The sequence below is a fragment of the Mytilus trossulus genome, chromosome 10, assembly GCF_036588685.1.
Source record: "Mytilus trossulus isolate FHL-02 chromosome 10, PNRI_Mtr1.1.1.hap1, whole genome shotgun sequence".
Taxonomy (NCBI): Eukaryota; Metazoa; Mollusca; class Bivalvia; order Mytilida; family Mytilidae; genus Mytilus; species Mytilus trossulus.
In genome coordinates, this window is record NC_086382.1 from 35,228,500 (window position 1) to 35,242,421 (window position 13,922).

Below are 13,922 nucleotides of genomic sequence, written 5' to 3' on the forward strand. Positions count from 1 at the left end.
ATAAGTCATTTTATCCCGAAGTAGGATTTTTTTCATCATACCGTCAGGCGACAAACGGTCATTTTCAGCTACTGTTAGCGTCAAATTGGTAAAGATTTTACCGAAATTCGTCAAAATATCCTTATCGTGATTCGAAGGTTTCAAATATATATCGTAACCGTCATTTTTAGGAAAAAATCGACGTGATTCGTCAAAAATCATCCGATTTTTTTTTATCGTCTAAAAGAAAGTGTACATTTTATCGTCATACACCAACACTTACCGTTAACGTTATTTGGCAAGCATTTATACCGTTATTCGTCATCATGTTCCCCCCATTACCACCATCATACAGGTATGAGAAAGGAAAATAACAAATGTAATTGATAGAAGTTAAGAACAATTCTACAAATCTTTTACAGACAGTGCAGAAAAATTTTGTTAAACGTAGAAATTGAGTATAAAGTTTTATATTTGTTATTCTCGTGGTGTTTTGTCTGATGCTTGGTCCGTTTCGGTGTTGTGTTCTCCTCTGATATTTAATGAGTTTCCCTCGGTTTTGGTTTGTTACCCCGATTTTGTTTTTTGTCCATGGATTTTTGAGTTTTGAACAGCGGTATACTACTGTTGCCTTTATTTAGCTACACTGACTACATAGTTAAGTCATTGTTATCCACTCCCCCCAATAACAAAGGACAATTACCACAAATGAATGTATACGAGATCGAGATTAGAAACGATTACGTTACGTTCTACCATATAAAGGTGTGAGCAAATTGAAGATTTGTATTCTAGTATTTAGATTTCTACTCCACTGTAAATCAACACCAATTAGTATAGTTAAGACATTCAGCTTACCTCTATCTGAGGATGATATCATTAAATACATTCGGTGCTTAGTTCACATTAAACGCTCGGAAGGAGAAAAAATCGTCTGAGGAAAAATAAATCAGATTGTAACATGACATTTCATATTACATGTATAATCAGCTCAAGGTTCAATATTAGGCGAAGGCTTAAGTGGTTATAATGACCAAGGGCTGCTGAAGCATCTAATATAAAAACAAAATTTCGTCATATTTTTTCATATTCTTCATCAAAAAGATATGGTACCCCTGATCACAAATGGATATCAAATAGTTTAGCATATTCCCATACTTGCATTTCCTATCATGATATTCTTGATAAAGGGTTGCTGCTCACAAGGAAGTTCCAAAATGGTGAAGTTGAAATCATCCCTTCGTAAATTTTACGGACGCCATCACGAGTTGGTTGACCGTTATGGAATAACCGTTTCACAAATGATATCGGATATGTTCCTTACGTCGTTACTACAATCCCCGTCCCTTTCATGCATGAGACCTACCGAATTAGACTATCTACTGGATTTGTTATCACATAAGCAACACGACGGGTGCCACGTGTGGAGCAGGATCTGCTTACCCTTCCGGCGCATATGAGATCACCCCTAGTTTTTTGTTGGGTTCGTGTTGCTAATTCTTTATTTTTTTCTTTGTTGTGTCATGTGTACTTTTGTTTGTCTGTTTGTCATTTTTAGTTTTTGCCATGGCGTTGTGAGTTTATTTTCGATATATGAGTTTAACTGTCCCTCTGGTATCTTTCGTCCCTCTTTTTTAGCAGATTAAGAACTTTCAAATAATGTTTTAAAGTTCCATCAGCAATATTACTATAATATAATAGAAATTCGTAATGATATCTATTTGTCCGCAACATAAATGCCTACAAATTCATATATTTTCGACAGAGGATATTAAATGTCGGAGACAACCATAATACCCGTAATAGATTTCAGGACGTTTGGTATTGATGTGGAAAATGACGAATCTGCTGCAAATGGGAACCTTAGCAAATTGGGAAATGAAATGTGCAAGGCTCTTGAGGAAATTGGATTCTGTTACATCAAGAATCATGGAATTCCCGATGAACAGGTACAGATCATTACTAACGTTCAAACATTTATTATCAAAAGTATATTTTTCTGAAGGATGTACTTATGTGAGGTTTTGGAATTTGTGTCAAATGTTCGGACTCCTTGGTATTTTTCCGTACAATACAAGGTAAAATATTTTCCCCCATAACACTCATTTATTTTTTCACATAAGACATAATAGCCCATAAAAGTTCATTTACCAAAATTTCAGAAGGTTCTTAATTTTCCTTCTTTTGATTTGAGACACAATAAATACCAATGCAAATATAAGGTAAAAGTCCGAGTCAGCCTTTTTCTCGCCATATTTTAAATATTAAATATCCCGAAAAGGAGCCCCCTGGCATATCAATATTTTTAGCTTATTTTGATCCTTAACCAATGCTCTACCAGCTTATAGTATCAATTTTAAATTCATGATTTATTTAATTTTAATTCAGTACAGCCTTAAGCCTGCGCAAAAGATGCAACAAAAACAGCAAAGCTTATTTTTTTTCAAACCACATAACATATTTACATTCGCTGGCTTGATGATGGTAAAAATATGGAAATATACAAAGAAACAATCATACTTACACTGTCGAGCACAATTTGAAGAAAACAAAAATACACAGACTCTCTCCAAAAAGCAACTAGGAATACAACATGATTTTTTCACTGCCTCTTCCTTTTCTTTGTCATATGAATAATAAGTTCAAATCAACTCTCAAATGTAGTAATTGAATCGAAAATACCATATAACTTGCAGAAAAGGCCGTCTTATTGTTCATTATTTTGTTTGATTTTCTGATGTATTGAGCACAACTGAACTTAATTTTTCTTAAGTTGTTTTTACTTAAAGAAAACAAAACTTTAGATAGTAGAAGAAAATCTGGCTTGATGATTTTTACAAATAGGCGAGTTAACAAATTCTTATATAAGAAGTAAAAAATGTCATTTCCTTGAATCTGATAATAGAAAGTTTTTGAGTAGCATTTTTCAATAAACTAGTACACAATGTCATACACTTAAAAAACAAGCATTGTTCTGTGCTTAAAGCTAATATTTGTATTAAATAGAAGAGAAATATATTTCATTGATTCATTCGTTTGTTTGTTTGTTCATTCATTCAGTAATTCACTTGAATATTGATATAACATGTATGAAATTTATGTTTTGTGAACCATAGTCCATGTAATAGGTTTAATATTTTTTCAGTTAAGGTTAGCATTGGAAAGCTCAAAACAATTCTTTATCCAATCTATTGATGAAAAAACGAAATGTGCAAAACCAGATGATAGTTACTTTGGCTGGATCGGATTGGAAAAAGAGAGGTATGCAAGTGGTGAAAAGCCCAGTGTTTTTTTTTTTATTATTTATAAAATGATGTTGCTTGATAATGATAACTACGAAATGACAAACAGCACAGAAATATCAAACACCGCAGAACATTCAAGATTGAACAACAAAAACCTTGCCCAAGCATGGTATGTATCACATGCTCTACAAGGGTTATGTTCCACTTATGACTCTCTGTGTGTTATAATTGATCGCAAGAAAGCCTTTTGTAAACTAAAAACCGAAAAGAAAAGAAAACATACAAAAAATCTCTCTTAAAGTTTGTTTTGTAGTGAGAAAGTAAATCATCTTCATTTTTGATAAGTCTAGATAATCAGCACAAACACCTTTGTAAAAGTAAACCAAAGTTAAAGACGTAGTAAATCCAAAAACAAACGAGAATATACACAAGAAGGTATAAACAAATAGAGATTGTGTTTGCATACCAAACAAATAAATGTACATACAAATGTCAAATTGGTCCAATAAACTTCGCAAAGGTTTTACACACTTCATTCAAATATGCAGTTTATTCCCGATTTTAACTTAGCATTAGCAAAATAACTGCTTTCTCTATTTATCATAGTCTTCTTTTCGAATCCATAAAACTTCTTGAAAGAAAAAGATAATCTTCAATAAAATTGAGAATGAAAATGGGGAATGTGTCAAAGAGACAACAACCCGACCAAATAAAAATCAACAGCAGAAGGTCACCAACAGGTCTTCAATGTAGCGAGAAATTCCCGCACCCGGAGGCGTCCTTCAGCTGGCCCCTAAACAATATATACTTGTTCAGTGATAATGAAACACATATCTTGATAGATTGTTAGCGATAACTATCATGCACTCACACATAGCCACCATTGCACACACGTTTACTTACGCACACAAACACACATGAACATGAAAATTGTATATTGAATAAAATCATCATAGATACCAGGATTAAATTTAGTATATACGCCTACTGATCTCTGACAGCACGCTATTTATAGTTAAAGAGCGTAAACACAAATTAAAAATTAGAAGAAAAAAAAGAAATCTGAAACCCTTCATTAACTTTATCAACGCCATATTTTAATACACATGATGATTACTGAAGTTTGCTTTTTATATTCTATTCAATTATGTTATAATCGGTATTGGTTGATATAGATTGAATCCGGAAAGACCAGCTGGTGACTATAAAGAGGTCTACGGTTTGATTCCTGATTGTGGGGTAAGAAAATTCTCTTAAACAAATATTTATATATATTTGTTTCTCTGTCCAAATTGATTGAATAAAATTGAGAACATAAATAGGAAATATGTCAACAAAGCCCAACTAATAAAAGAGCAGAAAACTGACGAAGGCCACTAATTGGTCTTCATCACAGCACGAAAATCCCGGATACGGCATCAGCTGGCTGCTAAATAAAAGTGTGTACTAGTTTATTGAAAATGGAAGTCATACTAAACTCCAAATTAAAACATATGAATGAAATGAAGTTAAAAAAAAGTCATACAAGCCTAACATAGGCCATTGTCTGCTGACTTGTCTATAGTCGCAAACATGCAGTGGGTTATTGTTGTAGGTCCTGTGGTCATTATATACTCCAACCAGCAGTGTTAACTGTGTATTCATTTTGTTAAATGTTTAGCTTGATCAATCAAAGCACAACATATGTATTGTTAATATATTATTGTTTTCTAGATATGGCCGCCAAATATTCCTGACTTCCAGAAAGTACATTCTGATCTGTTCTTGAGTTGTGTTAAGTTGGCTTTACGTGTATTTGACGTTATTTCTGTTGGTTTAAAGTTAGAGGTGAGTATACTTATAAACATGACCAACCGTTATTGCGTCTTTATATTTGATCAACTGATGATGAAACTAAATCTTCAAACATTTATCAATGTACAATTTATACATGTTGCAGCTAAATTTTGCATTTGTTTTTACAATCTCTAACTATATATTTCAGAGCACGCATACAATCACAACTATATGTAGAGTTTTTATAGTGTTTGAAACTAAGGTGAACAGCAGCAACATATAAAGATTATGTACCTTTAGCTAGCATTAGGTCAAAAAGAGTACTCTGTAAAAGAAGATGGACGAAAGATACCAAAAGGACAGTCAAACTCATAAATCTAAAACAAACTGACAAAGCCATGGCTAAAAAAGAAAAAGACAAACAGAAAATTAATAGTACACATGACACAACATAGAAAAACTAAAGAATAAACAACACGAACCCCACCAAAAACTAGGGGTGATCTCAGGTGCTCCGGAAGGGTAAGCAGATCCTGCACCACATGAGGCACATGTCGTGTTGCTTATGTAATTACAAATCCGGTAAATAGTGTAATTCGGTAGGTCAAATTCATGAACGGGAAAGGGATTGTAGTTACGACGTAAGGAACATATCCGATATCATTTGTGAAACGGTTATTCCATAACGGTAAACCAACTCGTGATGGCGTCCGTAAAATTTACTAAGGGATGATTTCAACTTCACCATTTGGAACTCTTGGTTTAATGGCTTCCTTGTGAGCAATAACCCTCTATCAAGAAAATCATGATAGGAAATGCAAGCACGGGAATATCGTATCAATTGGAAGATATATACCCTGTATGCAGGTGCTGCTGGAATGTTACTACTTAGAAATGGAAAGTTCACAATTGGAAAGCTGAAATTATCTCTGTTGTCGTAAAGTTTTGTCTTGTACTCTGTAAACTGCTGAGCCCTTTTTATAGCTGTATGAATGATTGGCATACATTAACCAAGTTGCAAGAAAAAAATATTTAAACAGCAGGTTTGAATTCAGATCTAATAAAATAATAATTCAAAAATCATTTTATGTTTACAAAGTGAAACCAGACATGTATTCATATATGCCCCATATCATTCCCAATTTGATAAATATGTATTCATGAAACCTATCAGATTTACAAAGTTGATGCAGTTTCGAAATTATTATATTTATGTACATGTTTTTCGAAATGACAAATTATGAGGATTAAAATACCGGTCATGTTTCAATGTTTTGATTACAAGGATATGCAAATGCTCCAAATTTATATACCATTTAGAATCCTATAGTCTTGTCGAATTGGTAAGAACCTATTGACTAAAGAAATGACTACCAGAAAAAAAAGTAAAGCGGCACATGACATATCATTGTCAACGAAACTTTACACAGAATCTGATTTTGCTACCCATATTGACCAATATGTTCAACGTTTGTTATAGTTGAAATTGAGAATGGAAACGCGGAATGTGTCAAAGTGACAATAACCCGACCAAAGAGCAGAAAATAGTCGAAGGCCACGAATAGGTCTTCATCACAGCATGAAATTCTTGACCCATAGGCGGGCTTCAGCTGGCTCCTTACCAAAAATATGTACTTGTTCATTGAAAACGGACGTTACACTAAACTCAAAAACATATAAAAAAACCAAAGTTAAAAAAAACCATTCAATTCTAACATAGACCAATAGCTCCTGACATTGGACAGGCTCAAAAATGCATCGGGATTTAACATGTTTATCGAGATCTCAACCCTAGGCCTCCCCGATACATCTGGTCAATGTTGATAAAAACCAAATACCCTGCAATATGCTCAGTTTAACTGAAGTCCGACTTCAATGTCAGGATAAGTAACTACACAAACTGTACAAATTGACAATGATACATAGATTAACAAAGTACTACTAGCCGTTCCTGACATGCCAGCTCCAGAAGTCAATTAAACTAATTGAAAGATTATTTGTTCGACACATGTAAATAAAGCAGAAGCCCTCCCGTTAGGATTTAAGTATCATATCATTATAAAAATATATAGTTACCCGTATCACAGTAACTGGTTTAATACTCCTATATCAGTTGACATACACTAAAATTGTGTGTCAATTTTTGTTGATTAAACAGGATGCTTTTATCTAATTATTATTGTAGCAATAGTATTATTTTACAATTATTTTAGGACAAAAATTTCCTGAGAAAGTGTCACAGTTTTATAGGAAAAAAAGGAAACATTTCTAATATCAGAAGTATATTTTATCCTGCAGTGAGTCAGACCTCTACAAAAGGTATATGTATATTTTAGGTTATGTGGTCCAAGTCAGATTTACTTTCCGATATTTTTGGAACATTTAAATATCATTAACAAGGAAAGGGAATCGCAATTTAGAATGGTATATCAAAATGTAGTCTGAGGCAAGTCACCCTTGAAAGTGTATATCGTGGTTCTAAATTAAAAATGTCGATGATATACGCCTTTTGAAATACATTTTTTGTAAGGTTGCCTCACATGTATTTGGCTATTTTATTAGGGTAATTTTGGTCATATAGCTCTCCAATTGATCCGCTCATTATATATCCTAGGCTTCCAAAATTTTGGCTTTGAGCGTTTCTTATGCAGGTAAATACAGAAAAGAGTTTCGAACGCATGCGATTTATATTACATGTCGTTTAAATAGTATACTTTGATATCCATTTACATTGCAGTAGCATTTACGTATTTAAATCTCAATTTGAATGACTGCGCTCAAAAATTCAGTAGCAATTATATATCAATTGATAACAAAATTAAATAGAAGTAATGAGAATTTATAATATACTGCTATAAACATCTAATATAAATTACAAAAATACTGATCTCCGAAGGAAATTCAAAATGAAATTTCCCCAATCAAATGGCAAAAATAGGGGTACAGAGCAGTCACCATTGTGTTAAAATCTTAATCTTAATCACTATAAAAAGAAGCAAAGAAGAACAAAAAGCATATAGACAAAGCACAGAAGTAAAAATGATAGACAAGCTTACAACAATTAACATAGAACTATAACACAATGACGGGATGTTTAAGTACAGAGCCACGTCAAATGTACCAAAGAAACACACAAAGGCACACAGACAAAGCACACTAGCAAAATTGAAAGACAAAAATACAAAAATTATCAGAGAATAACAACACAACAACGGGATAAATAAGAAAACAATCACGTTTAATTGATATCACCAACATATCTTGTTAATTTACGATAAACTTACAGATTCAACTTTGGAACTTACACGATGAATCAAAGAGAAATGAACTACATTGATTATCAAAATGAAAACGTGAATCTGTTAGGAAATTTTAATGAAATATAGATTTTGTGAAACTATCTTACACATTTACAATGTAAGCACATACTGTTTTTTTAGAACGCCAAGTGAGGTGTGGTGAACATTCTGATTATGGTACCCTTACATTGCTTTTCCAAGACAACATTGGAGGGTTAGAGGTAAATGTATTTGGTGACTTATATATCTGATTATAGATTAAACAGTTAAACATATGAAAAAAGAGACAGCATGTTGTTGTTTATTTAAGTTGAACAAATCGTTATTGATAGAATATGCATCTCAAAGAGGAAACCTAGCGTATATATTCATAAACCAGCACATATAGAAAAAAAAACCGACAAGTCATGCATAAAAAAAAATCAGACAATTAAAAGTACACAAGACACAACATGGAAAACTTAAAACTAAGGAAAGAGTTCGCAACCAAAAAACTTATATTTATCTAGCAATATTTTCTGTTACATGTGTTATGACAAACATTTTCTAGAAAGTATCACAGTTTTAGAGGGCATAACTGGAACATATTTGAGATAAATAATAAGGACATGATCACCGAGATTACGTCAATATTAACTTGTAAGATCACACATCATTTATCTCCTTTTTTGCAACATCAGATATGTGTGATATTTGTTAATTTAGATGGTTTGTATGATAGGTCCGTTTTTGTCATATAGGGATTAGCTATAAATGAGTCAATACTTATACGTGTTTAGCTGTCGAGGTTTAGGCTGTTGGTATTCCTGATGAAGCTTAATCTAGAAAGTCCATTTTAGAATTTGATACATGTAGCCGTGGGGCGATAGCACTGATATAGGACTATGCATGCAGAAAGTATCATCAGCTCAGTAGCCAATGCTTTGGTAATAAAATGATTTATCATAACACAATTTCCTTGTCGTAACTAAGGTTCAAATAAGTTCATGTAAAAAGTAAATCCAAAATGGATTTTCGTAATTGTTTAAGTTTTCCTTTAAATTTTGTCATTTATTTCTTATAATTGGAAGGTATTTACATGTTCTTGGCTTTCACATTTTCGGCTTTGAGCGTTCCTCAAGGTTAATTTCAGAAAAGCGGACGCGTTTAAATGCTTTTTTTTCTTCGTTTTTGAGACATTTTCATGTTTTGATTTGCTGTCTTATCAAAGCATTGCATACTCCACATGTATCTTTTATTCATTTATTAAAAAAGTATAACATCATTTTAGGTGAAATCACGTGACGGAGAATATATTCCAGTGCCTCCTATTCCTGGCACTATTGTTGTAAACATTGGTGATTTAATGCAAAGGTGGACATCAGACAAACTTATTGCAAATGTAAGTTGTTCTGCAACACAAAGTCTGTTTTATTATCATTGCTCACAAATCGAAAATGAAATGTACAAGTCATTTTTGTTATGAATTAGATTTTGACAGAAATGGGCAAACATGGATATAAATGTCGATGATCTTTTAAAGATATAATTATTTGTCGAGTGGGACTTTCATGATATTTTTCAGTTTTGCATCATAATATTAGTTATCAAAGGTACCAGACTTATAATTTGATACGCGACACGCGAATTTCATTATTATATTTCCCTTTATCAAAGAGTATCCCCCTTATAAGTAAATAAATAAATTTGGTGTATTTACTGTCTTCTGATTGGTTTAAATTATTAGTTTTATTTTCAATGTTGTCAATTTCTATGGGGACACGCCCACTCTGACGTTGTGTATTCATACGCCAAGTGTGTACGTTATTATTGTTAATATGAATAATATAAAAAGTTCTTTAAAACTTATTTTTTGATAGAAATTTATTTATAATGAATGGCAATGATTTATTTTGATTTTATTGAACCATAAAACTAATTTTTGACTCTTCACATTTTACATAATCCGCTTCGCGGATTATTCAATGTGAAGAGTCAAAAATTAGTTTTATGGTTCAATAAATTCAAAATTAATAATAGCCATTCATTAAATGCCAAAAAAGAGGCAGATTTGTTAACATACATGACTGTTAATTTATAGGTTTGAAATATTTTTAAATCTGTGCGTTCTTCAAAAGGTATTCAACATATATATCAATTAGTGATAGTATACCTATAAAATCGTGTTACATACATTTGTATGATCTAATTGTCTTTATTTTGAAAATTAAAAACTTATGTATTTTCAATGAAGGTTCTATGTAAAACATAATCCTAATTAAAAACCGGTGCAGTGCAGTTGCATGGATCATGTGGATTGATTCTCTCATCCTCTCAAATGTTGTCTTATATGTTTGCTATTTACACGGTTATGAGGCCATTTCGAAAATTCCAAAGTCCAAATGCACATCTAAATGTGGTGATTTTCGTTTGGCATATTTACATGAAGATTGGTAATGTCATCGTAAATCGCGCGAAAAAAAAGAAGTAAAAGAAAAGTAGAGAAACAGAAACAGATGGTTTGAATTGAATAATATATCACCCAACATTCGTTCAGAATGACATAATAATGGTCACTTGATTTAAAAATCTACAGTATTTTTGAAATAAGAAAACAAAAATATAGCAATCAAAAATGTATCAGAAAAGAATGAAAAAACAAAAATATTCTGCAAGATATTAAAATTGAGAATGGAAATGGGGAATGTATCAAAGAGATAACAACCCGACCATAGAAAAAACAACAGCGGAAGGTCATTAACAGGTCTTCAATGTAACGGATATTTCCCGCACCTGGAGGTGTCCTTCTGCTGGCCCCATCACAAATATATACTAGTTCAGTTATAATGAACGCCATACTAATTTCCAAATTGTACACAAGAAACTAAAATTAAAATAATACAAGACTAACAAAGACCAGAGGCTCCTAACTTGAAACTGGCGGAAAAATACTGCGGGGTTAAATATGTTTATAAGATCTCAACCCTCACCCTATACCTCTAGACAATGTAGAAAAGTAAACGCATAACAATACGTACATGTACATTTAAAATTCAATTCAAGAGAAGTCCGAGTCTGATGTCAATAGATGTAACCAAAGAAAATAAATAAAATGACAATTATACATAAATAACAACAGAATACAAGCAGTTAACTGACATGCCAGCTCAAGACTTCAATTTAACTGATTGAAAGATTATGATTTCATTATATGAATATCAGGCAAAATCCTTCCCGTTAGGGGTTTAGTATCATACCATAATAACAATATGAGAAGAATATAACCCGTGGCATGCCAACAGATTACACAGATAACTTGGGCTTGATCAACACACACCTGAAAAGGCAACGTGAGGGGATAGTGGCAAGTAAAATAAATAAACAATTCGTTGGCCATTGGAAAAAATATGCCAATACAAGTCTTTTTTTCGTTTGGTTAATGTCCTATGGAAGTATACAATGTATATCCTTGAATGAATATAACAGACATGAAGACAGCATTTGTATCATCAATTGTCAATGTACTAGGCTACTTTACGGAAAAAGAGACATGAACATTTGTTTTATTTTACAGAAGCACAGAGTTCTTATTCCAACTGAAGAGATGAAGCAAAGGGTTGATCGACAGTCAATAGCTTTCTTTGTAAATCCTGATGAAAATGCCACCATTCGTTGTCTCGACAACTCAAATAAGTACGAACCAATAACGAGTAGAGATTATTTGAATCAGAGATTCTATGAAAAACTTTGAAGACTTGCAAAATCAACGATTGACCACTTATGATTTATGTATTTCGTTTCACGTGCTTTTTTGTATGAATGGCTGCTCAAAACATGAATCAATATCGCTTGTAGAAAACGATTTTTTTTAACGATAACAAATATTTTTTTTCAATTATTTTCTGATATATAAATACCGAAGTAGCCCAGGTCGCATACTGAGGAACCCCTGTATTTTAACAGCCTCCGTTGACCAGCGAAAATATCAAATGATTTTATACAATAGTTTAACATACATAATTATATTTAAATAACCAATACAATTGATTTTCACCTGATAAGCGTCACTGTATCAAATCACTATCGTATGGTATGGTCATTATAAAAAAAAACATGCAAAACTATGTGTTTTAGTATGTTTAAGTCAAAAGACATGAAAATATATCAAAATGTATCCAAAAAAAACACTTGCATATGTAAGATATGAATGTTGTGTTATACACTTTATACAGTTTACAGTATGAAATGTTATAAAAACATCCTTAACATTTTCTTAAACCCTTGGATATAGCCAAAATCAACTGTTATTTTTTTCTATAAATTCTTTCAGACCTGAAATACTGTGGATTCATTATTATTCGTTGGATACCAATTTTCGTTGATTTCATGGGAACAGTTGAACCACGAAATTAAATGTTCAACGAATGAAATATTTTCTCATGGCTTGTACACAGACTTCGGCAAAACCACGAAATCAAATATCCACGAACATGTAAGTTTGCATCAATCCACGAAAATTGGTATCCACGAAAATAAATGAATCCACGAAAATATATGAATCCACAGTAGGACTATTATTCATATCATTTGTTATTAAAATTTATCACTTTTTATTGCATTTTGTACATCCTTAAATTTTGTCACAAAATTAACTATTTTTTTTTTTTTATAAAATATCCAATTATGAATTCTAAAACAATGAACATCATATGTGATAAAAACATAAATTAAAACTAGAGGCTCTAAAGAGCCTGTGTCGCTCACCTTGGTCTATGTGCATATTAAACAAAGGACACAAATGGATTCATGACAAAATTGTATTTTGGTGATGGTGATGTGTTTGAAGTTCTTACTTTACTGAACGATTTTGCTTCTTACAATTATATCTATCGTGAACTTTGCCCATTAGTAACAGAGAACTATATTTGGTAAAAATTTACATAAATTTACCAAATTAATGAAAATTGTTAAAAATTGACTATAAAGGGCAATAACTCCTTAAGGGGTCAATTGACCATTTAGGTCATGTTGACTTATTTGTAGATCTTACTTTGCTGAACATTATTGCTGTTTACAGTTTATCGCTATCTATAATAGTATTCAAGATAACCAAAAACGTCAAAATTTCTTTAAAAATTACCAATTGGAGGGCAGCAACCCAAAAACCAGTTGTCCAATTCATCTGAAAAATTCAGGGCAGATAGATATTGACTTGATTAACAATTTAACTTCTTGTCAGATTTGCTCTAGATGCTTTGGTTTCATAGTTATAAGCAAAAAACTGCATTTTACCCCTATGTTCTATTTTTAGCCGTGGCGGCCATCTTGGTTGAATGGCCAGGTCATCGGACACATTTTTCAAACTAGATACCCCAAAGATGATTGTGGCCTAGTAGTTTCAGTGGAGATTTTGTAAAAGATTACTTAGATTTATGAAAAATGGTTAAAGATTGACTATAAAGGGCAATAACTCCTAAAGGGGTCAACTGACCATTTTGGTCATGTTGACTTATTTGTAGATCTTACTTTGCTTAACATTATTGCTGTTTACAATTCATCTCTATCTATAATAATATTCAAGATAATAACCAAAAACAGCAAAATTTCCTCAAAATTACCAATTCAGGGGCAGCAACCCAACAAC

The 13,922-nt window shown here is 32.2% G+C and overlaps 1 protein-coding gene across 1 annotated transcript; it reads left to right on the forward strand.

Annotated features, from left to right (window-relative positions):
- Positions 1-6,460: 6,460 nt before the first annotated feature.
- On the forward strand, positions 6,461-12,332 carry LOC134687855 (uncharacterized). The gene is made up of 5 exons (XM_063548314.1): positions 6,461-6,469; positions 7,214-7,319; positions 8,441-8,520; positions 9,570-9,680; positions 11,853-12,332. The coding sequence occupies exons 1-5, from the start codon at positions 6,461-6,463 to the stop codon at positions 12,027-12,029; spliced, it is 483 nt and encodes a 160-aa protein (XP_063404384.1). The 3' UTR covers positions 12,030-12,332.
- Positions 12,333-13,922: the final 1,590 nt, after the last annotated feature.